The sequence below is a fragment of the Ailuropoda melanoleuca genome, chromosome 5 (assembly GCF_002007445.2).
Source record: "Ailuropoda melanoleuca isolate Jingjing chromosome 5, ASM200744v2, whole genome shotgun sequence".
NCBI classification, from domain to species: Eukaryota; Metazoa; Chordata; class Mammalia; order Carnivora; family Ursidae; genus Ailuropoda; species Ailuropoda melanoleuca.
In genome coordinates, this window is record NC_048222.1 from 6,821,394 (window position 1) to 6,847,614 (window position 26,221).

Consider the following 26,221-nt stretch of genomic DNA (forward strand, 5'->3'; position numbering starts at 1 on the left):
CATGAAAGTTTTGATACTTACTAATAAAACAAGACCTGTGAATTCACCACTTGAGGTAAGCACGAGGCACTGGCACTGTTGCCCTAAACTGTGTTCCAGTGATCAAAACTGTCTTCCTGGATTGTGCTTTTGGTATTGTACATCAAAAGTCATCGCCAAACCCCAGGTGACCTGGATTTTCTTCTATGTCATCTTCACATCTTATGGATTTGTGTTTTATATATTTAGGCCTATGATTCTTTTTGAGTTAATTTTTGTGAAAGATGTGAAGGCCAAGTCTAGATTCTTTTTTTTTTTTTTTTGCATGTGGGTATTCTCGTGCCATTGACTGCAAAAATTGTCCTTTCTTCATTGAGTTGCTTTTGGTCCTTTGTCAAAGATCACTTGATTATGTTTTCATGGATCTGTTTCTGGACCCTCTATCCTGTTCCCCAGATCTATTTGTCTATTTCACCAGCGCCGTACTGACTTGATTACTATAGCATGACGGTAAGTCTTCAAGCTGGATAGCCTCAATTTTTCCACTTTGTTCTTCATTAGTGTGTTGGTGATGCTGGGAATCTCCCCTTTCCATACGAACTTTAGTTATCCACTTTTACTGATATCCACAAAATAACTTGCTGGGATTTGTTTGCAACAAATTCTTTCAATGTTTATTTATCTGGAAAGTTTTTCTTTCTTTCTTTGTTTCTTTTAACTTTTGAAGGATAATTTCTCTGGATATAGAATTCTAGGTTGCTAGGTTTTTTTCTTTCAACACTTTATCAACACTTTAAATATTTAAAGTTACTCTTATCTTGCTCACATGGTTTCTGAAAAGTCCAGTGTAATACTTACCCTTCCTCTTCTACAAATAAGGTCCCCCTTCTCCAGCTTATTTCAAGGTTTCCTCTTTGTCTCTGATTTTCTGCAGTTTGGAGATGATAATACCTAGATATAGATGTTCTTTCCTCCTTGGTGTCCTGTAAGCTTCCTGGATTGTGGTTTGGTGTTTGTCATTACTTTTGGAAAGTTCTCAGCCATTATTTTTTTAATTAAATAATCCCCATATGATTAAGGTACACTGTTATATTAGTTTCAGACATTATTACTTAGGATTTTTCTTCTGCTCCATTCTCTTTTTCTTCTCCTTCTGGTATTCTTATTGAGTACATGATACAACTTTTTACATTCTCCCGCTATTCTAAAATAGTCCGTTTCTTTTTCTCATTCTCTTTTTGTTTTTCAGCTTGAGAAGTCTCTAGCAACATATCTTCAAGCTCAGTGATTCTTTCCTTAACTATGTCCAGTCTACTAATGAGTCCATCAAAGATGTACTTCATTTCTGTTTCAATTTCTAGTACTTTTTTTTTTAAGATTTTATTTATTTATTTGAGAGAGAGAGAGAGAGCATGAGAGCATGAGGTGAGGAGGGGGGCAGAGGAAGAAGGAGAAGCAGGCTGAGCAGGTAGCCTGACATGGGGCTCAATCTCAGGATCCTGAGATCATGACCTGAGATGATGGCGAACACTTAACTGACTGAGCCATGCAGGCGCCCCTCTAGTATTTCCTTTTGATTCTCTCTTAGAGTCTCTATCTCTCTGCTTACATTGCCCGTCTATTTTTGTGTAAAGCCCACTTTTTTCCATTAAAGCCCTTAGCATCTTAATCACAGTTATTTTAAAATCCCCGTCTCATAATTATCAAACCTCTATCATAACTGAGTCTAGTTCTGATGCTTGCTTTGTCTCTTCAAACTTTGTTGTTTGGTTTTTAACATGCTTTGTAATTTTTTTTTTTTTTTTTTTGCCAGAAGTCAGACGTTATGTATAGGATAAAAGGAACTGAGGTAGATAGCCTTTAGCATGAGGTTTTATGTTTATCTGCTTAGGAGTTAGGCTGTGTGTGCTATTTGCTGTAGCTGTGGCTAAAATTTCCTCTTGTGTCCTTGTTTTTGTCTTCTCTGTTGTCTTTGGGTTTTCCTAGAGACTTCCTTCCTTTTAAATAGAATCCAAGGTTTACAGGTCTTTCCATTGTAGTTTCCTATTACTATACCCAGTCCTGTTGATGTGTTGGTAAAGTGTGGGAGATGGAAAGCATCCTATAATCCTATGATTGGATTTCATTCTTTAAGTGCCTCTGGACTGAGACCTCCACAAGAATCTCAGGTATTTTTGTTGTTGTTGTGTGTGTGTTTCTTCATTTATTTTTTTTTCTGCCCCTTAGGTGGGACAGGAAGACTTGAAGTGGCTGGAATTAGGTATGTCCTTTTCCCCACATTATTTAGGGTCTGACCAAATCCATGTCGGTTAAGATCTGGCAAAACCGTTTTCCTCAAGAGCAGGACTTTGTTACTGAGACCAGAATGCTCTGGGCATATTTCAAAATAGGTCGTTTCACCCTCCCCCTGCTAGAAGCATGAGGGAAATATTCTCAGATCTTCAACCTGAGAACTGGGTGGGGCTCCTGAAGGAGAAACAGGTATAAGTGGGAGGGGTTCTCCTAAGACTGGGTCCTCAGGGGGTTTTATCTCGATGCTCAGACCCCACCAATTAGTCAATCTTCTTTTAGGTTTTCATACTATTTGCTAGTTCCAGTGGCCATTTCTGCTCTGGGTATGCTCTGATTCTCTGTATTTCCCTTTCTGTCCAGTTTTCAGGGTAGCGGTTTGTTCTGGATCTCAATTCTCTGATGAATCTAAGGAGAATTGTTGGTTTTCACGTTGTTCAGCTTTATTCTTGCCATGAGGCAACTTCTACACTCTTAACAGGTTGGACCAGAAACCACCCACCACCTTCTTTTGTACAACTGTGAGCTGGAAACAGTTTTTGCATTTTCTTAAATGGTTGAAAAGAACTAAGAGAGTATTATTTCACAACTAGTAAAAATTATGTGAATATCAAGCTCTAGGACCCATCATTAAGTTTTATTGGAATATAGCCATGCCCACTTATTTATGCTGCTTATGGGTACTTTTCATGCTGCACTGGCAAGCTGAATAGTTTTGACAGAGACCTTAAGGCCCACAATGCCTAAAACATTTATTATCTGGCTCTTTGCAGAGAAAAAAAAAATCTAATCCCTGCTCCCTATCTCTTCATATTTCTTTATATTTTTTAAATCTCCTTTTCTCTGTGCTATGTTCTTTGTTATTTATTTCCCAGTTTATTAAGACTTCCTTAGCTGTATCTAATCTCCTGATTTAGATATCATTGGCCCCCCTTTCTTCCACAATTATATTTAACATTTTTAACACTGTATGTTATCCTTTTTCTATGTGGCAGGTTTTGAACATCTCATTGCTTTGAGTAAGCAATCTTTTGTGATACCATCTTTTATTTCTTTATGCATTTCATATATATTTATTTTATATTCTGTACCTGAATAATTCTGTTGTTTGAATCTCTTGAGGTTGAAATCTGATATTGCTGCTTCTGCTACTAATGTTGGATTGTTTCCTTATGCATTTGATTATCTTTGATTGTGAGCTCAGATTTGGTAGATCATGTCTGTGGTCCTACATAAGGACCTGTCCAGAGAGGATTTTGCTCTGCTGGATGCCAGGGAGGTGATTAGCACCTGGAGAACTAGAGACTTCTTCCAGTTTCTCTGGATTAATCTGGGAGTCTGGGGTTCGATGCTCCAGTCTTTGTTGACCCAACACTTCTTTCCCTCCATTTCAGTACCAATATTGGCAATTAAACTGGCGACTGTCTTTAGGCAATCCTGGCTTTCCCATGTGCGTGCTTCTCCATTTTCTTTTCTGCTCAGTTTTCTTTTTTATTCTTCTAACCATTAGCAATGTCCTGTAATCTGGACAAAATTTTTTTCTATGCAGTCTCAATATTACATAACAGGAGGGTTTCCTGGCTATCTAATCTGCTATATTGCTGGGGTGGGAGTCCTATCCAGTTCTTTGTTCTACCATTATGACTAATTTTGGTCCCCACTTGTTGGTTTATCTCCTTCCCAGGACCAGGTAAGGGAATTATTTCTATACTTTCTACCTTTTCCTTTCCTTTGTGACAGCCCTGCACCTGTCCTTGTCTTCAGCACTCATTTTTTCCCCTTAACAGATACCCAAACTCGGAGTCGACAATGAGGGTACCTTCTCTTTGACCGAAGAAACACCTGTTCTTTGGTTTCTTGCCAAGGACAGAATTTAGCTGTGGTTCTTTTCAAGCATCTTGGGTCTCCTGCCTCCACCCATTTTCTAAACACACACAACCTCTATTCTCAGCCCCAATCCACTTACACACCATCTCTTTGTTGGCGTGGTTTAATTTTTATTCACTGATGTCATTATTTCAAGTCCCCCTGTGGAACCACAGTGTTCTTTCTTGCTCTTTGGGTCAGGGTATGGCTTAAAGCTAAATGCTTTTCTTCCTCCGTTTATATCACTGCCCATAGATTGTTCTGTCATTTTTAGATTGATTAGTTACTTCTGCAGTTGTTGCCATCAGTTACAAATCGTTTTAGACAAACAGACGAGGCATATGAAAATACCTTGTATACTGTAAAGTCCTGCATGACGCTGAGGATGATTCAGGGATAAGATACACAGTGTAGTTGAGGCTTCCACTGAGGCAAATGCCCCTGACTTTGATTCTTTAGAAAAACTGCCTTAAAGCCTTCTGAAGCTGAAAAGGGGTCTACACAGGAAGAGATGCCTGAGTCTTTCAAGAGGGAAATGGAACACCTTGTTTAGAAGCATGCACCTCTGAAACATGGTATGGAAGAGTAGAAGGAATTACAGTGCCCGTGGACAATCTGGATGGGCAACTTCCAGAAGCTATGTTGATCCAAATGATGAATTAACCATGACAGCCAGCCTATGGTTCCAGGGCTAAACCTCAGAAGAGGCAGGTTTCTGATGTACTCACTGCATGAGTGAGTACAATGAGCTTCTCTGATTTTCTCTCTCTTAATACTGCTGAGACTGACTTCTACACTTCCTCAAGCACAGCCCATCTCTAAAACAATATTTAGGGTTGCGTGGGTGGTTCAGTCGAATAAGCAGCTGACTCTTGATTTCAGTTCAGGTCTTGATCTCAGGGTTTATGAGTTCAAGCCCCATGAAGTACCTCTCCTCACTGAGCTTCCATTCCAGAAGTAGAGAAGTAACAGATACATATATTAGCTAGTGATGTAAGCTTCGAGAAAACATAGGGCACTCATATAAAGCACTTAAAATGGTACCTGGCATTCCAATAGCCAAAAGGTAGCAACAACCCAAATGTCCATGAACTGATGAATGGATAAATAAAATGCGGTCTATCCACACCATGGAGCATTATTCAAGTGTAAAAAAAGAAGGAAGGACTGATACATGCTTGAACATGGATGAACCTTGAGGACATTATGCTAAGTGAAAAGAGGCAGATACCAAAGGTCATTTATTGTACCATTCCACTTATAGGAAATATCCAGAACAGGCCAACCTATATGGACAGAAAGCAGATTAACAGTTGCCAGGGGCTGGGAAAAGGGGTATGGGGTTTAGTAATGGGTATAGGGTTTCCTTTTGGGATGATGAAAATGTTCTGGAACTAGATAGTGGTTGTCATTGCACAAGTTTGTAAACGTACTGACTGAATATCACTAATGGTCGATTTTATTTATAGGTATTTAACCACATTAAAAAGAAATAGTACCTGGCATAATATAAGAATTCAATAAAAATTATATATTATTTTTTATAGCAAAATGAACAATAATCTCTCAAACAGAAAATTACCTAGGGGCACCTGGGTGGCTCAGCGGGTTAAGCGTCTGCCTTCGGCTCAGGTCAACGATCTCAGGGTCCTGGGATGGAGCCCTACGTCAGGCTCCCTGCTCAGCGGGGAGACTTCTGCCTCCGCCCCTCCCCTTGCTTGTGCTGTCTCTCAAATAAATAAATTAAATCTTTAAAAAAATTACCTAGGTAAAATAAACTATTAGATATAATCACTGGAATGCTCTGCAGCCTTTGTAGACAGTGAACATGGTCTGTAAGTGCAAACATGGAAAGATGTCCAAATCTACAGTGAGCAAGAAGAGGTGCAAGTGAGTCTATACGGTGCAATTTATGTTAAAATACACACGCACAGGCACACGTGTGTCACATGCCTGGAAAAAGCTGGACTGGACTAGGCACATAGGAAAAATGAGGATAGTGGTTTCCTTTGGGGGGAATAGGTCGGGGGCCCAGAGCTGGTTTTGTTTTCGTACTTTTTTTTTTTTTTTTTCTATTCGACAGAGATAGAGACAGCCAGCGAGAGAGGGAACACATGCAGGGGGAGTGGGAGAGGAAGAAGCAGGCTCATAGCGGAGGAGCCTGATGTGGGGCTCGATCCCATAACGCCGGGATCACGCCCTGAGCCGAAGGCAGACGCTTAACCGCTGTGCCACCCAGGCGCCCCTGTTTTCGTACTTNTCCCGTAACACCGGGATCACGCCCTGAGCCGAAGGCAGACGCTTAACCGCTGTGCCACCCAGGCGCCCCTGTTTTCGTACTTTATACCTTTGTGTATTAATTGATTGCTTGTGTGGGTATGTACAATACATAATATGTTGGAATTTTAGATGATGAGCTCAGAGTAAGAGTAGGAGACGGCCATCCAAAAATCCTAAACCGCTCGGAGGTGGCATTACAAGAAACACGGAATCCAGGACAAGGGAGGTAATTACCCACCGTGAGAAATTAGAATTTTTTGGCTTTATAACTAGTTATGAAGAATAAAACTTGACTTGCCACGTAGCATAAAAATCCTCCCGTATCCGAGAGCGTTTTTTGCCGCTGGACAGAGATGTGGCAAGTTCTTCTGCCTCTCAAAGTGCCAAGTACACCACAGGTGCTCGAGAGATACTTGCCCAGCGTTCCTGATGTCCCACATTAAGGGCAGGGCTGGGATGTTCTTAAGCTTTGAGGCCGCCTTTCCCCATGTTAAAGCATGTCTTTTAAGAATGAACTTAATACAGGAACATAAGATACTATTAAGAAAAGCCATTTACAAGTCTGAACTCTTAAAAAAAATCATTTTATTGATCCTTTACCATACAAAATTTATTCAAATTACACCCATTTGAAGTGGTAAGATCACAGCTAGAGAACAGGTTACCCTGTAACAAATCTATTTACAAAATCCATCATAAAAGCTTTTTTTTTTTTTACATTATATTACACATTTTCGTTTTTAAACTAGCATACAACACAAAGCTAAACCGATTAGTAGTTTGCCTACTCCCAATTTTGGGAGAAATACTTCCTTTTGACAAGAATCACGTACCCCGTAGGAAAAGAAATTCCCACAATCTGACAATTGCCACCGGACTCACTCTGCAAGCCATGTTCCTTCAAATCCCTCCTCTCACACACAGGCTGTCATGCACGCATCGAGTTCTTACTTTCTTTTTCCTGAAAGCTAAAGCTTTAAATACTGCAGTTTTATTTACAGATCTACACTTAAACAACAAAAACGGAAACAAGAACCACAACAACAACAACAACAACAACAAAAACCAGAAACAAAATAGAACACTCTTAAAAAATTACAAACCAGCTAGAAAATATTCTGGCAGTGTTTACAAATTAATTGCTATTTTTTTTTTGTACAAAATTGCTAGATAATGAAAGTGTGAGGAGACTACATATCAACTTAAATAAAACGATCGCTATGCACAGATCTGTACATATGAACACACACCTAACACTGTTGGACAGCTCATGTGTTGCCCTTTATACACTTTTTATTTTGTAAGGCTCACGCAGTCATAATTCGCACACTTGTAACTTTTAGCCATTTCATGTGTGAGCGTTAATAGCAGCAACTCAAAGGTACCAGAAAACCTGCATACTTAGTACTTAAAGTAACACAAATACTGTAGTACTAACCCACTTTGTGTGCCAGACACTATGTCAGAAACAAAAATGGGGGCTGCGAACAGAACACAGCACGGACAGCTAATTCATGTACACCAGCTCAGCCCACTCACTGGAAAAAATCTTATGCATGAAGGAACTTTTAAGACTTATTAGTATTCCTTTCATTTCCCAAACAATAAATACGGCATTATTACATTACGAAAAGGCTTCACGAGAAAGTCAACAGAACACACGACAACCTAGCCAGGTGAGAGCTCAGTCTTTAGACTTTGGAAAAAAATCAGCTTTGTGCAGCTGGCAAAGAGAATCACAGAAAGCTGGAAGCAGAGGCAGCTAACCAGATGAGATAAATATGGGAAATGGGGAAAAGCTTGGCATAAACGGTTTCCCATACAGGAAAAAACCCCACAGTGCATTTCCAGTAGGCACTTGACACAAAGCTCCCCCCTCCCCCCCCACCCCGACGCTTCATCACAGACCACACTGCTGTTTGTACCGAAGCCAGTGTGTGTGAGGGAGGAGACTGGGGACGGAGGCCGAAGAAGAAAAAGGAGGATAATGTGCACCTTTGTTTTTCTTCTCAAACATACACCCACGCACACCCACACACAGAGTTTAAAGTGCTGGTGTCGTCTGCTCTGACCCCACCACCACTTTGCATATTGTGGTAATCTACCTAGAGTAAACTGGCTGGGGCTTTCGTGGTTTTTTTGTTTTGTTTTGTTTTTGTTTCGTTTTGTGTTTTTCCTAAGGGATATTTTCGATCCCATTAAACACACGAATCGAGTGCTACTGTGTCAGGCACATAGCATTTCAATTTAACTGTTTTCGTTTTGAGGTTTTTTTTTTAACCTGACTCCCTCATTCCCGTAGTCTTCAGGATCCAAGCAATGGACCTGAGGTACCATGCCACATGCCCAGCGGGAGAAGGGTACCTCCCCGGAGCCAACGGGAAAGCCATTCTTGGACCGAACTGGTAGGATCTGCAGCTGACACGAAGCCTCCAACTGGGGGACACCGTTCCTGAAGAGTAAAGTGGGAGACGCCCTGGCATTCTATCGCTTCTCCTTCCACATAATGACTTCCCTTGGTCCAACTTACTCCTTCACAGAGGAAGGGGAATGGGTTCTGGGCCAGGACGATCACAGCCCCCGACGCAGGGGGAGCGCCCTGTTCTCACCAGCTTTTAAGTAAATGCCACTGACACAGTGGGGATGTCTTTGTCCCCAGAGGCCTCTCCATCTGACCCCATCCTGAGAAGTGGTCTCCCTGAGTGCAGAGTAAGAGAGCCCTTGCCCTGGTCACAGGGTCGGGAAGCCCAAGAACGGAGGGATCCACACCTGCTGCTCCTTGGGACTGCTATGTCATCTGACCTGGTTCTCCTCTCAAATGGGCCACCCGTGTCCACGAGCGAGCCCCAGGACCGACTTGCTCCAAGCTCCCCGTCCTGGGAAAGGAAGCAAGATGGGGTAATGCTTCCTGCAGAGGCTGTTAAACCTTAGATCACACACGTTTAGATGCTCTGATCAGTAGAGGTCCTCTACCTCTGCTTAAATAATGTGAATTAGCAAAAACCGTTTCAAAGTAAACAATTAAATTGAAATGGTGCTGGGTGCCACAGGAATGCTTAAATGGCAGCTAAAAAAAAAAGGCGAAAACAATCCACAGACAACTCCTAAGTAAGCATTTGCTACAAATCAACTTTAAACTTACAAATACGTTGGGGGCAGGGGAGTGGGAGTGGTTAATGGAGACAGGAAAATCCACAACAGCTTCGAGTGGCGGAACTCTACCGTTCTTCTGTATCTGCAACAAACATCGGAAAACAGTTCTTCATCCGAAAGGCTGTGCAGGTTCTCTTGATCTCCTAGTAGGACACAAGGTCCGTAGCTTACACTGAAATATGACAGTAATTTAAATATTCCTAAGAAGAGCTGAAGAAATCCATTTCATACTTTTGCATGACTTCAAGTTTACAGTTCCTGCTGTTCCATTCCATATTAGCAGACCCCAAAGACATGCATTCTGCGGAGAAGGCACGGCTTGAAATGCTATTAAGGAAGATTGCTGTTTTTGAGTGGGCCAGGTGGCCAGACCCCCTTCTACAGCCCATCCGTCAGGCACAGCAAGCCAATCCGGGAGGGAAGGAAGAAAAATACGGGTGAGAGACACCTGATTGCACATTTTCTCACTTGCTGACTCATTCAGGAGATTTTGGAGCCTGGGGCAAAGCAAGGCTTTCCCAAGGGAGCCTGCAACTGTGCGTTTAGACAAAAAAAAAACCCCAAAAAAACAAACAAACCCCCCCCCCTTTTTTTTTTTAAATTCATTAAAACGTCAGCTTTGTTCTGAAGTTTGTAGTTTACTTCATGATACTATCTCGGAGGAAGAAGGTAGGAAGGGACAACACTGCATGACAGATATTCTGGTTCCATAATAAAAAAATATTGGTTTGTAGGGGGAGGTCACACAAAGCATAATCAACTACACATGAAGTCTTCCACCAGTGGGAGCTTTTCCAAATCATAAGCATCAAAGAGATCGCTGATGCCTTCTTCCTCCCCAAGGCTTAGGAGATAGTCTTCTTGGAGCAGGGGAGGCAGTAAGTTCACAAATGGTCCTTCTAGGTTGGAAGGAATTTGGTCCTCAGTCTGCTGTAAGAGGTTGGCTGGGGAGGCCAAAGGAGAAAGGTTTGCCATAGAAATCGAACAATCGCTATGTCCTGAGTTGGTTGAAGCCAAGTCTGAAAGGGGGAAAAAAAAAAAAATTGGAGGACACCGAAAAGTAAGTTAGGAGAAAAATCAAATCAACTTTTTGGAAGATGATGCACGCTGCTGTTATAAAAGCATGCACCCTCTGCTGAGGACGAGCACATGCCACTACGAGCCAGACCGTCTTGTGCTAACCGTTCACAGTGACTGGGAGCCTTTCTCCACTCCGGTCTAACGCACTCAACTTTTGAGATGCCTACTGTTAGCAAACAAGAGTAAATATTGTTTCAAAGATTAGAGACTAACAAGTTCAAACACTTCTCTCTGCTATCAGCTAGTCAATATTTAAAGGAAAACAAAACAAAACAAAACAAAACAAAACATACATACTGAAAAACTGGCTTCCTCGTAGGGACTCACCAATTTTAACTTAGCCGTTTTTGAACAACTAACTTTTTAAAGAAACGTCTTAAAAACGCTCGTAATAAGACATAAGACATATCTGCTTTGAATTTCTACGGTGAAGAAAAGTGATCTTTCATTTTCCCATCTGAGGCGCTGTGGCAATTACAAATGCTCAGTATTACAAATCAGACCTGGTTCACTTAAATCGCTCCAATTCTTGCTGCTATGCTGGGAGACAAATTAAATACATATCCCCAGTCTGAAACTGGAAAAAGGGGAAGAACTTAAGATATTCCTGGGGTTTTCCTCCTGTATCTTGTCCCATCACCCTGGGGGTGCAGCAGGGAGGGGAGAGGAAATTAAGTTACAACTTCTTTGACAAAAGGCTCTTCGCTCCAAACTTGTTCTCTTTCGCTAACATGATCTCTGCAGCATCGTGCAAAGGTGCGTGGCCAAGTGTAGCTGATGATTCACCCAGGCAGCTCACAGCTTCCCTCCGCACCTCTGCCGGCTTTCCAAAACACTGTTAGCGAAGCGATTTCTGCCCATAGCGAAAGCCTGAGGGACTCCGGCCGTGGGCAGAGGAGTCATGGGCTCAAGATCATGATTTTATTCTGTAACTAGTCAGAATACCTTAAAAAAAAAAAAGTTACCTTAATAATGTTTAATAACAGAAGTTTTTGTTTCTTGCCTAGGCATGTGGTTCTGACACCGGATCCTTCTGGTCACCTTCATTTTTAATATAGTTTCCAAATGACAAAAGCGGAATTTTACCTTTGGAAGGGGGTTTCGGGATATTCCCATTGTGGTCTTGGTTGTTTGTTTTCATTGGACTGTGTGTTTCTGTCTCTTCTGGACATAAATAAACCTCAATGGGCCCTTGGGTACTTGCCAAATGTATTTGTAGGCTCTATCAACAGAAGTGAGAAAAGTTCAAACTGAGAAATGAACGCTATAGTAATTTTCATCTAGAAATGGGAAGTAAGGGTAATCTTCATTGTTCATTTTGCTTCTTCACTGTTACCCGCCCTCCGCCTCCCCCCCACCAATTGATGACTGTCATCCTCTAGAGCAGGGGCCAGCAAACTGTAGCCGGAGGGCCAAATCCAGTCCATCAACTGGCTTTGTAAATAAAGTTTTATTGGCACAGAATCATGCCCATTCCCACTGTTTACGGATTGCCTCTGGCTGTTTTTTTCTTTTTCTTACGCTCCAATGGGAAAGTTGTGCGGTTGAGTAGTCCCAGCAGAGTTTTAGGGCTCAAAAAGCCAAAAATATTTACTATCTGGTCCTTTAAAGAAAAAGTTTGCTGACCCCTGCCCTAGAGGAGGTGAACTGTGTTCTTTAAATATATTCCTTCTATGCAAACTATGAAAAGGTCTTTTAAGTGTTCCAAACACAGTATTTCCATGTTGCTACCCTTTGTGGGCGGGGCTTTTTTATGTGAACTTTAATAACCACTGGATGAATAGGTGCTAGGAGCAGAGTTTAACATCTAAAATTCTTCTTCATCTGGGTCATAGAGCTATTATTACCATTTAGGTGAGAACTCTACCCTAGATGGGAGCTTGAGAATCTCACTCTTTTTATTTTCTATGCATTTCCTTTTTGCTACATTTCTTTATCTTATAGTTATGGCCCAGGCCTATATTAGCAAAGATTATTGGAAACCAATCACAAAAATATGCTCCCTACTTTCTTATAATTTTCTAGTCCACCAATTCAGCCGAAGTCATCTGTGATTTCTTAAAAGTAAACATGTTCTAAAAGATAAATTCTTAAAATGTGCTAAGATAAGTAGGGAGATACTTTTTTTTTTTTTTAAGTTAGGGAGATACTTTACAACATTTATGTCTCTGTTCCTAGTGGGGATCATATCCAGGGCAATCAACATAAAATTCCCCAATGGTTCAAGTCAATCAGAACCGCCAGATACCAAATTATGAGAAAGAAAAAGTACCAGAGGGACAGGGCACCATACCCTGAGTTCAATGCCCCAGATGTTAAAATTAGACGTTTGGGACACTCAATACGTATTGAACTGTTGAAATGTTTTTGAAGTTTGGGTTAGGTAAAAGGGATGGGAAAGAACTACTGAGTGTTCAGGAGGAAACACACTGTGACCATGTGTCAATGATTCTTTAACTTCGGGCATTCCAAAAAGATCTCTGCAGATGCACAAAGATGTTATCTCCTTACCTCTACTGGGTCAGGCACTTCAAGTCTTGTTTCTGGAGGGGCTTTGACAACTATAACAGTTTGGTCTTTAAGGCCACTAATTTTTCGAATATCTTGATATGTAACGTAAGCTAACGTAGTGAGTGTTAAGGAATGTAACCATTCAGAAGACTGACAGAACAGATGCATAGAAAAATTTTCAAGTATTTTATGACTTGTAAGAATATATCGGTCTCTCTGTCTTGTTCTTTAAATATATGGGATCTTTCGCCAATCTGCTTTTCTAGTTGATATTCTAAACAATAAGACAAATGCATAGCGTTCTCCTACCCATCTCTAAAAAGTCCATGGCCATTTAAAATGTTAAGCACAGAAATAGAATAGTTAAACTATCAAAAGAAAACCCAAACCCAGTTTGGTCAGGGATTTTCTAGCCCGGTTCCTCTGGAGCGTGGACATTCTGTGAACTTCGGTGAAGTGTTTTGTCACTCAAATTGAATGATGGCAGATCCCAATTTACAGGAAAGAAAAAAAAAAAGGAAGCTCTATTGCCCATATATTTTTTGGAACTCCAGTAACTTCTACCTGCTGCTTGACCATTAGCAAATGTCAGTAGCCACGCACATGAACACGTGAGTAGCAAACAGATATATTGGTGGAGGAATGAACTCAGGAGACGGGTCAGGCAGACAGCTTGTTTTCTTAAGGGCACCCGGGCTGGCTGTGATTGTATACTGCCTACTAATAAGAGAGTCATTATTTCTCTGTTAGAAAAATTATTCTTTGTATGATATTCTGACTACCAGCATTTCAGTGTTCACAAGGAGGGACGGCAGCTTCCAAGTGGTCTGCAACCTGAATCAATTTGAGAAACACTGTCGCAGGAAAAGAGAGTGCAAGAGTATTTCAGTACCCTTGGTCATGACTTCTGAGTGCTGAACAATTCTTCTAAGTGCCCTGGCAGCCAAACCTAAGAGGATATCATGAAAGAATATGGTGCTTATTACATGATAAAAGTATTCATGCAAGTTTGCCTGGAGAGATGAGTTTTTACTTGGCACAAAAGAGTTCACATAGCTCTCTTCTAAGAATCATGTAGCTCTCTTCTCTAAGGGACATGGAGTAACATAATTAATGTCCAAGGCCTTTAGCCTGTTGTGGTTTTTTTTACGTTAGCCCACAAAAATTGCCTAGGATAAAACAGCAAATCACATGACTCAATGAAGGCATTTCTGCAGGTAATATAATATTAGCAAATAGAACCTGTGATCTAGCACGTTTCAGAGAGAAATAGGGTTTAGAGGGTCTGGAGGAAATGTCGTCTCTTAGAAAATTGGCTTTTAATTAGAAATTGAAGGAAGCTATGAACTTACTGTGTAGAAAAAAAGCACATTCACCCCAAATCTGTATGTACTTTTAGGGGCATCTACCGCTGACTGTCTTCTTTAAGACTTAATGGTTGAGACGACAGCTAATTCAGCGATGAGCTTGACAGCACAGCTCATGCAAGAGTCTGGGTCTCAGGTCACTACGTGTCTCATCAAGGAAGCCAACTGTTGCCTTCATGTGAGACTTGACAATTCTGAATTTTTACTGAGAACACTGGGGAAACTGATAACCAGGTACTTACCCCACAGCCCACTGTCAAAAAGCTACGTGACAAGAACTTATTAAAATAAAAACTCATCTACAATTACTCAACATGCCGCAGGAAGGAAAATTTCGACACATTTGTGAACAAGCTGTACCACATTCGGAACTGAATGGCGAATTGAAATAAATTATGCAAAGACATCTTCTGATCTTACAAACTTAAAAGTACTTCCATTGTGGCTCCCTCCTGAATTTGCTTTTTTTGGGTTAGCAGCTCCCCGCAAGGAAGCTTTCGGTTTCTGCAACAAAGGCCCCAAAGACAGCTAAGGTTGGCGACTGTGCTGTAAGCTACCCCTTCCAGAGAGCTGCCGATCACGTATAACCACCCCATCTCGTCCTCCACGGGGCTCCACGCAAAAGACTGAATGAAACAGCCCGACGAGAGCTATTCTTCTTTCGTCCCCTGTAAACCCACTCTGGCTGCCACCAGGTGTTCAAATCACCACACCTCTTCTCCACCGCACTAATCATCAGCAGACAAGATCAATCCTGTGGTCAAGAGAAAATGAGCAATCGCGGTTTCAAAAAACTGCCGGAATTGGAAAATAAACGTCCCCATACCCTCCAAGGGAAAGCCTATCAGACATAAAAAGTAACGTGGAACAATCAGAAGTGGGGAACACAAGATGGGGTGTCTTAAAATACCTATGTGTAACTGAGAATATTGCAAAATCTTCTTGTCAACACAATGAAGTCATCTTTCTCCCTTTTTGTCGGGAGTGAGATGATGAGCAGTGAGTTTTCCTATGATGGCCAACAGACTGTCAGCCAGTTGACAAGAACTGGCTTTTAAAATTTTTATTTCCAACATCTGTAAATGAATGGATAAACTGAGATGTCTCAGACTTTGGGGGGGGCGGGCGGGCTGCTTCGGAAATCAGTTTCTGGGGTTGTGCCTCAGCATTAATGCATGGGAGAGGTCACAGAATGATTTTTCTAGACTCTTCATTCCTTTAGCTACAGCTCAGACAGATTCAACAAATTCCAATTGCCCAATATCTGATGAAAAGAAAATAGAATGTGAGAACCCCAACAGCGACAGCGAACGCCCACCAAAAATCTGGGGAGGCAGAGAGGGAGCTGCTGGAGGGTGTCACTAATATTAACACTGACAGCTTACCTATCTTAGAATAGTGCTGCCTTACGTGCTGCGTGTATCTGTATGTCCCCAAACACACGTGAAGAACATGCGTTAACCAGAGTAAAATTCTACCTGTGTGTAAGAGTCAGCCTGTCAACGCTGGGTGTGTTCTAGAAGGCACTAACCCCCAAGGAACAGGTGGCACAAAGGATATCTTTGATTCTCTGAATCTTCGGTTAGCAGTTTGAGGTCCAGGGTGCAGCTTTGGATCAGTTCATCTAATTTCTTCTCCTCCTGGCTGAGCTCGGTCACTTCCTTGGACAGGCCTTGACACTGGGCCAGCATGCCCCCATCCTCAGACAGACTGCAGCCCCTGGAAACCCAAACACATACTGTTCATGGCTGCTCGGGGGCGGGGGAGGGGGCAAGGGGGAGAGGGTGCAAGGGAGGGGCAGCGAGAAATGGTCCTTTTGAGTAAAATGTCCCTTCTTGATGCAGGAGGTCACACTGCTTGTTAGCCAAGTATTAAAATCAGAACATTTATACATTTGTGTATACTTTTTGTCATAGTCCTTCACCTTTTACACCATAGAAATTAAGTGGGGGGAACCCCAAAAAACCCCCAACGCTGTTACTTTCAGGTTTCCTTCCTCCAGAAGAGGACTGTTTTTTCAGAAGGCTCAAATTCAAAGGGCGAAAGGAGGAGCTCCCGTCTGCCACATGCCTCCCGGGGGGAAAGAGAAGGAAGGGGGGCGGGGAAGGATAGAGAGACATTGAGAGATAGAAAAATGTAAAAGAAAAGAGGAGGAGTGGTTCAAACTTCAACAAAATATCATTTGGGGAGCACAAAGACCTAGGTAGTTTCTGAGGTCTTCTGCCAACCACCGAAAAGGAAAAGGCGGTTAAGGGAACAGATGCGTGTGCTGCATGCACGCACAAAGACCAGTACCAGATCACAGGCCAAAATGGGTCACTGCATCGTCACAAAATTCCCCAAAAGTACAAGAAGTTCCCCGCTCACCTCATGGTTGAGGGAGCTTTTTTCAAAGCCACCCTATAACAGATTTGTTCCTTCCCACAACACTTCATCGTCCCTTCTAAACACCGGCTGTTCGGGTGCTCTGTCCGTAATTCACCGAGATTAACCATACACTGACTCACACGGGTGTGCGTGGGGGGGGGGTGCCACGCGTTATCATCCCTGCTTTCCAGGAGGAACTGAGGCCTCTAAGTCTTGCCTCCACTTCCCCAGGAAGTGAGCGGACCTGCTGTGAATGCCACGGGTGAAGACACGTGGCGATGGGACCCATACATGGATGCGTTCAGCTGCAGTTCATTTCCAAACCCGTTAGAGATTACTCGAGGACACATGCCAGCGGCCTTTCCATGACACACGTGAGCACACATGGGCCTCACGGCCGCAGGGGAACCGAACAGCATCCTACCTGACACCTGCAGGGCCCCCCAACTGAATCCCGGGATCCCCCGGCTTGAGGCTCATCCAATGTCTCTGACAGCATCTGGAGGGCACAGAGACGTGGACCTGCGGGCTAAGGAGCTGCGGGACAGCAGGGAGGACAGCGCGGAGGCGGAGCACGGGCCTGAGTGGGCCCTCCGGGGCTGGGGGCCGCAGCTTGTACTCACATCCACTGTACGTTGTTTTTCGACTTCTTCTTAATGAGGTGGATGCCCTCCAGCACATTGGTGATGTCATAGATTCTCCTCTTTTGCACCTTCAGCACCTCCGCCGCCTTGTTCAAATCCAAGACCCCGTCGGGGGACTGGCTCAGGAGCTGAATGAACTTCTTGGTGAGCAGACCAAGTGATGTGTCATACCGTGTTTTTTCTGAGGGAGATTTTGGAGCTTAAAGAAAAACAAAAGCCGAGCGGGTGGGGGGATAGAGGGGAGAGGTAAAGAAATGAAGGGTTTCTTTGCAGGTAGGCAAGCCCCCTTTCCCGCTGCAGCCCAAGTCATTAGTGTCGAAGCAAAACCGCGGCTCTTGCTCTCGGTAAGTTATAGAAAGCTCTGAAATGGCTTTACGAGAAAAGGAAGGGACAGTACAAATTCCTGTTTGACGAAGGCGTTTTGCTGTGAGTTTCTCAGTAGCTTCTACTTTGCCTCACCCTCCTCCCCGGGGCTAGTGAGGTATCCCACACGTAGGAGGCGCTCAACGCGATCTGCTGAATGAATGCAAACGTGCCATGGTCTCCGAGGACCAGCACGTGGGGAGCCTGACCCCACGGGGCCGGGGCTCACACTGACCCCTGGCAACTGGCTTGGCGGGCTCCGTGGTCTGCGTGTGCCTGGGCCCTCGTGACCAGTTTTTCAGGCAACGCTTCGTTTGCATGCAGAATCCCTAAACAGTCTTTCCACCGACTCGCCCCATCCCTCTCGAATGTTATGTCCTCGTTCGGTGTCGTATTTGCTCTGTGGTGCGGGTGCCCACCACACAGGGTCTGTGGACGGCCTGATTTGTAAACTCCGCGAAGGGGAGAACAAAGTCTAAGTTAGCAGCTACGTTCAACACCACAGACATAAAGGACGATTTCGCTGTTTCCAACCTACTTTCCTCTCTCTCTCCCCAAAGAAACAATCGGTGGAAAGGAAAAAGAGCTGCAGTGTAGGGGTTTCGGTCAGTTCTGGCACTGCCTCATGCGGAGCTCGAGATTGAGGCCGGCGCGGACCCACCCGACCTGGCACAGTTCTACGCCCAGTTAGCCTGGTCTCAAAAGTAATGTCCATTAAGGGAAGTTAAAATTAAATTTGATTATAGAATGGTGCCAGAGAGCTTGTATTCCGAGGTGAAAAATGACACCGTGCACATTTAAAGAGGCCTCCCCGACTCAATATTCAGGGACCGAAGGGACTCTGCCCCGTTTGTGGGGTGTCTGCAGACACTGTGTTTATTTTCTGGAGAGGAACAGAAAGAAATGAAAAAGGACACAACATGCCAAAATTATCCACACCTTGGCATCCTCTCAGCCACAAGCTTTGAAAGGTGGGAAGCCCACACCAAGGAGAATACGAGATGAAAGGATCCTTACTTTTTGGACTATCTGGACTTCGCAGGGCGGCTCTTCCTTTGCCCTTGGGGGTTTTTAAGCCATCTGAGAGGTACTGATGACCGCTTTCTCCTAGCTCCAGCCTTCGCTTTGCCTGCAACGTGAAAGTACAACCATTCGTCACTGGTCACGCGGGCGATCACAAGAAGCGGGGCTGCTTGGGACCCGGCCCCAGCAGACGCCGCGGGCTCGTGCCAGCTCCCAGAGCCTCTGCTTGGCCTCCCTCGGGACCCTGTCATGCCCTACGGCCAGGTGCCAGCTCGGGGGCTGGGCTGGCACGGAAACTCTCCTCACCTGCATGGATCACCCCGTCCAGGCTCAGATGGACACAGCCACCGGTCCTCCAGGAGGAGGCTTGGGGGCCACACTGCTTACTCCTTCACTGATTTGACATATGTGCCAGGCGTGGGGTGAGACAGTCAGACCCCAGCAGGCATCGTGGAACGTAAATTCGCTTTTCCCTTGAGACACTTGGCTGCCTACCTTCATCTCTGATCTGGGTTGGACCTCTTTCCTTGTGCTCCCCCTGAACACTCTGTGTTCATGTGTATTGTAACACTTATTGGACAGAAGAGCTATTTTACTTATCTGTTTCTCATTTCCTTTAAGGCAGGGACTGTTTCCCATTTATCTTTGTATACCTAGTGCTTGGCATAGAGCCTGGGTTTCTGTAGGTATTCAATCACTCTCTCTCTCTCTCTATATATATATATTTATATTCAACGAAAGAGTGATTAAACAGTAACACAGCTAGTCACAGACTGCAAACGGTCATTCATCAGAAGAACAAGTATCGCAAATGCTCTATCATAGGCTTCAACTAGTATTACTGTCTCCATTTTTGTCATCAAACCTGGCAAATGAGAAGTCTTCATCCAAGTTTCTTCTTTTTTGGGGAAGGGAGGGGCAGAGGGAGCGAATCTAAAGCAGGTTCCACGCCCATCTCAGAGCCCAACTCGGGGCTCGATCTCACAGACCCCGAGATCGCGACCTGAGCTGACATCAAGAGTCGGGTGCTTAACCGACTGAGCCACCGAGGAGCTCCTTCATCCAAGTTTTGCATTTAATTTAAATTTTACTGAAAAAATATCCACTTAGTGTCTACGGACTGGCACTGGGGTTAGGGAACAAAGGTAAAGCAAGACAGGTAAGGGTGTCTGCCTCCGTAGCACGTGGGGTCCCAGAGAGGAGACAGATAACTAGGTAATTGTCGCGTGCTAACTAACTGTACGGTGGGATGGGTGTTCCGACAGGAGTGCTACCAACTGGACACCCCGCATGGCCATGTGTCTTCAGGCTCCTCGGTGGGCACATTCTAATGAGGAGATGCACAACTTCAAAGTCAACCCTCACGACACAGAAACAGAAGGAATAACTCATCGGCTGATGACATATATTCAAGATACTCAGCTTCTCTATAGAAAGTTACCCGCGAATCTGGCTCTGTTCACCCCAGCAGCCCCTAGCCACACGTGGCTCATGGAAATCAACATGTGCTCAACGTACGACATACACACAGGAGGTTGGAAACTTAGAGAAAAGGGTAAGGGAGCTCGGCAGTCCTTTTTATACAGATTACATGTTAAAACAATACCATTTTGGCTTTATAAAATATGATTAAATCAGATAGTATTACAATTATTATTTTACCTATTTCCTTTTATACATATCTTTTTACCACGTGGCTTGCATTTGTGGCACACGTGATCTTTCTGTTGGGCAACGCTGGGCTGAACTTCACTCTAAAGGCCTAGGAATGCCATTCGGCAAGTTTCTTCACTTCATTTTCTCCTCCCAAATATTCTGTCCAATCCTTGTGTGAGCCTGTTGCTTTGGTTGGCCGGGCCAACCTTCCCTCTTCATGAGGCAAAATCTCCCTAATTGTTTTTGGGGAGCACACCTCCCTGGTGTCAGCCCAAGTGCGCTGTGCCCCTAGGTGACCCAGGCCTGGCCCATCTTTGTCTCCTATCCTCCCCCTCCCTCACAGTAGCCGCATATGACCAAAGTGGGGTGAACCAAGGTCAACCCCAGGGATTTTTCTGGAGCTACTGGCAAGAAGGGGTTGTGCTTTCCCAGGAAGGCTGACATGAGCCAGAAGCCATCCGAGAGTAGAGGGTCCACAGGGGCAAGTGGAAAAATGGAGAAAGAGGGTCTGAGGCCATCATTCAAAACTCTGAATCAGGTCATACACCAGGGGCAACGGTTGGTCTTCACCCCAGATTTCTCTGTTGCATTAGCATCTCCTTTTTGCTTAAAGCCCTTTGAATTAGGGAAATGGAAGTGTGGTGTTGCAAGTGACAGCTTGTGGAACGGGCTGAGTCAAGCTGAGCCTTGGTGCAATGGGGAGCTGGCAAGCCTCATTCAAGAGCGGCAGAGTGGGTGGGTCACTTTTTGGGGCCTTCAGGAAATTACTCAGATAGGCTTAGCTGAAGGTCCAGAGGGGAACAGCTTTACTATGGCGGCCTTTCTGCTCCATGGGAAGCAATCCAAGTGTAGATACAGAGCTGTATCGCCTCCATGCAAAGGTCCCCGGACGGAAGCCAACTGGGAAAAGAGCTCTGGGACCTAGAACTCCTGGGCCCTTAAGTCGGGAAGTCTGTCTACTCCCACTGAACACTCGCAATGAAGAACCACTCACTGGCCAGCTGCCTAGGGGCATTATTACTTTTCTCTTCCCATCTGGGCAAGTGTTCCAAATTGCTTTGAGGCAAAGGCCTATGGAAGCAGTAAGCTGGAAGCTGGGGAAATTCCCAGAGATCTGTTGCTAAGAAACAGAGATCTAACTTCAAGGACTAGGACTAGGCAGGTTGTGTGACTTTGGATAGTTGATCCAATCTAAATACTAGATAGAAAATCTACGGAATCTTAAAGGCAATTCTCCTGCCAGAGAATCCTTAAGTCCAGAAAGCAAAGGTCTATGATAGTTCAGCCTCTAAGGGAATCAATCACCAAGCCAATATGTCTACACCAAGAAGAAATGAGCTGTGGAGGAAGGTCAGCCCCAGCAAATCCTCCCGGAGAGTAGAAATCGAGGCGGTCCTATCGGCTGCACAAACAGTCACATCCCCACCAAGTCTCCAAGTGCCTGGAATTTCTTCCTGTGCAGGAGACACGACGGGCTTTGGGAGGCCATCACTGTGTCATTTCCCCTCTCCCAATGGACGTTTCTGGGGGGCTATCCCGTGACATTCCTCTGTTGTGCAGTGGCAGGGACTGACCTGGATTTGAGAGGAACACACAGTACTTACTACTTGTCGCTCCCAGAGGGCACATGACTGGACTCTCTTTTGGGAAAGGGCCGAACACTCTGGTCTCTGACGGAGCAGCATTACTCCAATGCTTACCTTAACAAAGGCAAGCACGCAGGCTTGGTTTAAAACGCCAAAACACTAGATGGGAGGTTTTAAATAGTACAGGCGGTCTCTGCTTACACCATGGCAGATGGAACTCTCCCTCAGTCAGCTCCATTTTTGTTTGCTCTTAGTGTGACCATCTCCCTGAACTGTGACTTATTCTGTTTACAAACAGACCTTCGTATTACAGGGCCCTTTCCAGTGAAGCCAACTCCTCTACCCGGTGCTCAGCAGAAGGCCCGGCCAGTTGGTCCTAAGCAAACGTAAAGGCTGGGCAGGAGCGATGCTCTGTGGACCACATTGCCATCTTCCTGAGGCGTTATCAAGGGCAGCTTTTCTTACAAAGGAACCATGCGTTCATTTTAGAGGCTCAGCTGAAACTAAGATGACGCGCTTCTGTAATGAAACAGCTGTACTGTTAAATTCCCGAAAATGTATATATGAAAATAATAGGAATAACTGTCAGGCAGCCAAGCAGTGGGCCGTGAGGGGGAACAGCTACAGTTGCTGGCTGCCTGGCCCCTATTTTTCCCTTCGGGGAAGAAACTTCTCCACAGTTCTTGGTTCAGGTGTTTTTGTTTTTTGCTTTTTTTTTTTTTTTTTGTCTCTAAGCCTGATAAGAAAAAGCCTGACATTGCTCAACAGCTTAGGCTGGCCCTGCCCATCACAGGTGCAAAGGAGAGGACTGTAATCTGGGCCCACCGAACAGCGTATTCCAGTCCCTTGGCTCATGGGCCTATGACCAAGGCAGGAGAATCAGCCAGCACTGGGACTTTGGTTGGAAACGGTGGCTTCTCTTCACTGGGACTTACGAGTATCAGGTAAGCCGGGAGCAACCTGGGAAGTGAACCGGCACGGAAGGAAAGAGCTGGGGAGAGACTGAGGCCCAGGGCCTTCAAGGGAGGTGCTGGACAGAGCCATGCCCAAAGACAGGTCTACCCAAGACTTCCATTTGTATGAACTAACAAATTCCCCAGCATTTGCAACCCGGTGTCCTGACAGAGCTAGCCTGCCAGCATCCACGAGCACATAGGAACATCGGAGTATGTACGATGTGTCTTGCACCACATGATTGCTTTCTATTTCATTATGCTCTCTCATTTTCACGACATCCCCAGGTTATTACTATTTCCTAGTCTCTAGGAAAAGATGGAGGTTTAGAGCACTTAGGTAACTTTTCCAAGATCCCACAGTCAGTAAATATGCCTACTCCGAAGTCCATGCCTACTAATTGCTTTACAAAATGATTGTGAAAAACTGCCATGTAAGAATGTTTGAAAAATTTCATCAAACTGGTGCCATCTTACTGTATGATAAATGCAGAGTTTTACTTGATTCATAATTTTTAAGAACTTTCCTTTACACAATCAACGCACATGGAAATTCACATAGCACAAATGTGCATATGAGGGAAGCAAATCTTTCTCCCACTCCTGATCCCTTTCCCTTCCTCAAAGGCAAGACTGTTAAGTTCCTTTGACAACCTTTTATTTTTTAAATATTTTATTTATTTGAAAGAGAGAGAGAGTACACACACGGGTGGGGGGAGGCACAGAGGCAGAGGGTGAAGCTGACTTCCCACTGGGCAGGGAGCCTGATGTGAGGCTTGATCCCACAACCCTGACATCATGACCTGAACTGAAATCAAGAGTCAGACGCTCAACCAACTGAGCCACCCAGCCACCCGTTTAGACAGACTATGGAAATACAAGTATGTATATAGGTATATACCACTGCAACCTATAAAAAGTACACAAATGATAGCAAACCACACATTACTCTATTAACACATCTCCAAGTTTGACCTGTCAGTACACAGAATGACTTTATTTTTCACAGCTACAGAATATTGGATTAATTAAGACACCATGATTTGTTTACTTAACCAAACACCTACTCATGGACATTCAACACTCTTCTAGAAACTACTACATTTTCCCAACAAGCATTCATGATGGCACTTTGGGGTATCCACCTTGCACTGAGGCAAGGTAAGAAGGTAAGAGTTTACTTCGTCTCGGTTAATAAGTCAAAGACACAAGGATTTGAGCCCATGTCCCTGAACTGATGGAAATGTCCCTCCTCTGTTGCCATAGCAACTTCTGGGGCACTACGGCATCATCTTGCCATCATAACTTATGTCTATGTTCCAGGTTTCCACACTGGACCATGAGCTCAGGTCTTAAGTAGCCTTGCACTTGGCATGCACTCAGTCGAATTTATTTATTTATTTTGAATGAACCAAGGAATAAATTCCCAAAGTCTCTTGGCAGGTAAATCACAAAGCTCCAACATTACCCACTTGTAGGGCCAGCATGTATGTTGTAATACATGTGTATATACACACATGTATGTGTGTATACAAATAAACATATGCTGGAGATTAATCCCTACATATTTGGAAAGGTTTTCAAGAAATACAAAGGGGAAAAATTAAAGTTGCACAAGGATACATATAATGTGATTTTATAAGGCTAAAACTATAAAAACTATAAAATACAGACTTCGCTATAAAAATTTCCAAGTATCCAGAGAGAAAGAAAGCCTGGAAAGATCCACATCAAATGTTAATGGAGGTTATCTCTGAGAAATAAAATTAAATACAGGGTAATGATTTCATGTTTATAGTTCTATAATATTTGATTGTATTTTACAAAGCAATGTGTAAATATTAAAGTTATACCTTCTAAACTAGCAATTCAACTCTTTGGAGTATATTCAGAGAACATTTATGTTGTTTCCAGAGTTTGCCTATTAAGACGGCACAGCCAGTTTCTTGAATATTTTTATATTTTTCCACATATGTCCAACATAAATAAATGCCCAATTTCAGGAGAAAAATTCAGTAAGTTATTGTACATTTATATAATGGAATGTTATGCAATTAATAATGACGTACATCTATATATGTAAGTTTAAAAGAAAAGTAGGTGTGAGTAGTAAAATTTTATTTTTGTGGGGAAATTATATGCATAGAAAGAAAGGATATCTAAGGATATACACCAAATAGTTTAAGAATATTAATTTTTGGGTGGTAGGATTACAGTGATTTTATTTTCTTCTTTCTAAATCATTTAAAAGTTGAGCATGGGTTACTTGCATTACGAGACAAAAATCACTTCCATTTGCCATTTGAGGTTAGACAAAGGAAAGCTGCTGGCTTGTTTTTTAGGCTGCTGAAAATCTTATGCACCATTCAGTAGGTATGGGTATGAGTTCCCAGCAGAAATGGAATGGATACACTACCAGAAAGGCATCCCAGGCTCATGATGGGGAGGGAAGTGGTGTCCTTATCTACCATGTGACGGAACCACAGGAAAAAATTAAATCAAGAAAAAGGCATGGCCTACTGTAGTTCACAAACTGAGCCCTAAAATAAGCTCCCTTTACCCCAGTTCATAAGAGATCCAGCCAAGGGAAAGAACAGGATCTAGGATACATTGTGTATCCTGGCTAAAGGTGAGACGGCATTCTGAATAGAGGAAGAGAAACAGAAGACGGAAATTAGATAAAAAGAATGAGGGCCAGGTTAGGTTCATTAGTGAAATAACTGAAGGAGACACTCTCCAGTTCCAGACAGGACCACAGCTGCATCGCCCTTGGATACTGGACCTTAGGCTAGGGCAGGAGGATTTTAAGAAAGGAATACCCAGCTTCCAGTTAGGACTGCATAGTAACTCAATCTGGCTAATAATTTTTTTTTTAAAGATTTTATTTATTTATTTGACAGAGATAGAGACAGCCAGCGAGAGAGGGAACACAAGCAGGGGGAGTGGGAGAGGAAGAAGCAGGCTCAAAGCGATGGAGCCCGATGTGGGGCTCCATCCCATAACGCTGGGATCACGCCCTGAGCCGAAGGCAGACGCTTAACCGCTGTGCCACCCAGGCGCCCCCTGGCTAATCATTTTTAAATGCCGAAGGCAGACGCTTAACC

General features: G+C 43.7%; 1 protein-coding gene across 1 annotated transcript in view; it reads right to left on the reverse strand.

Moving 5' to 3' along the window:
* Window positions 1-6,979: 6,979 nt before the first annotated feature.
* Window positions 6,980-26,221, reverse strand: part of E2F3 (E2F transcription factor 3) — a 72,527-nt gene continuing 53,285 nt past the window's right edge. The window contains exons 2-7 of the mRNA XM_034660265.1: window positions 18,917-19,028; window positions 17,516-17,717; window positions 16,086-16,244; window positions 13,159-13,273; window positions 11,734-11,869; window positions 6,980-10,586 (exon numbers count right to left, since the gene is read on the reverse strand). Coding sequence (XP_034516156.1) covers window positions 10,324-10,586; window positions 11,734-11,869; window positions 13,159-13,273; window positions 16,086-16,244; window positions 17,516-17,717; window positions 18,917-19,028 — 987 coding nt within the window. The 3' untranslated portion in view covers window positions 6,980-10,323. The remainder of the gene's footprint in view (window positions 10,587-11,733; window positions 11,870-13,158; window positions 13,274-16,085; window positions 16,245-17,515; window positions 17,718-18,916; window positions 19,029-26,221) is intronic.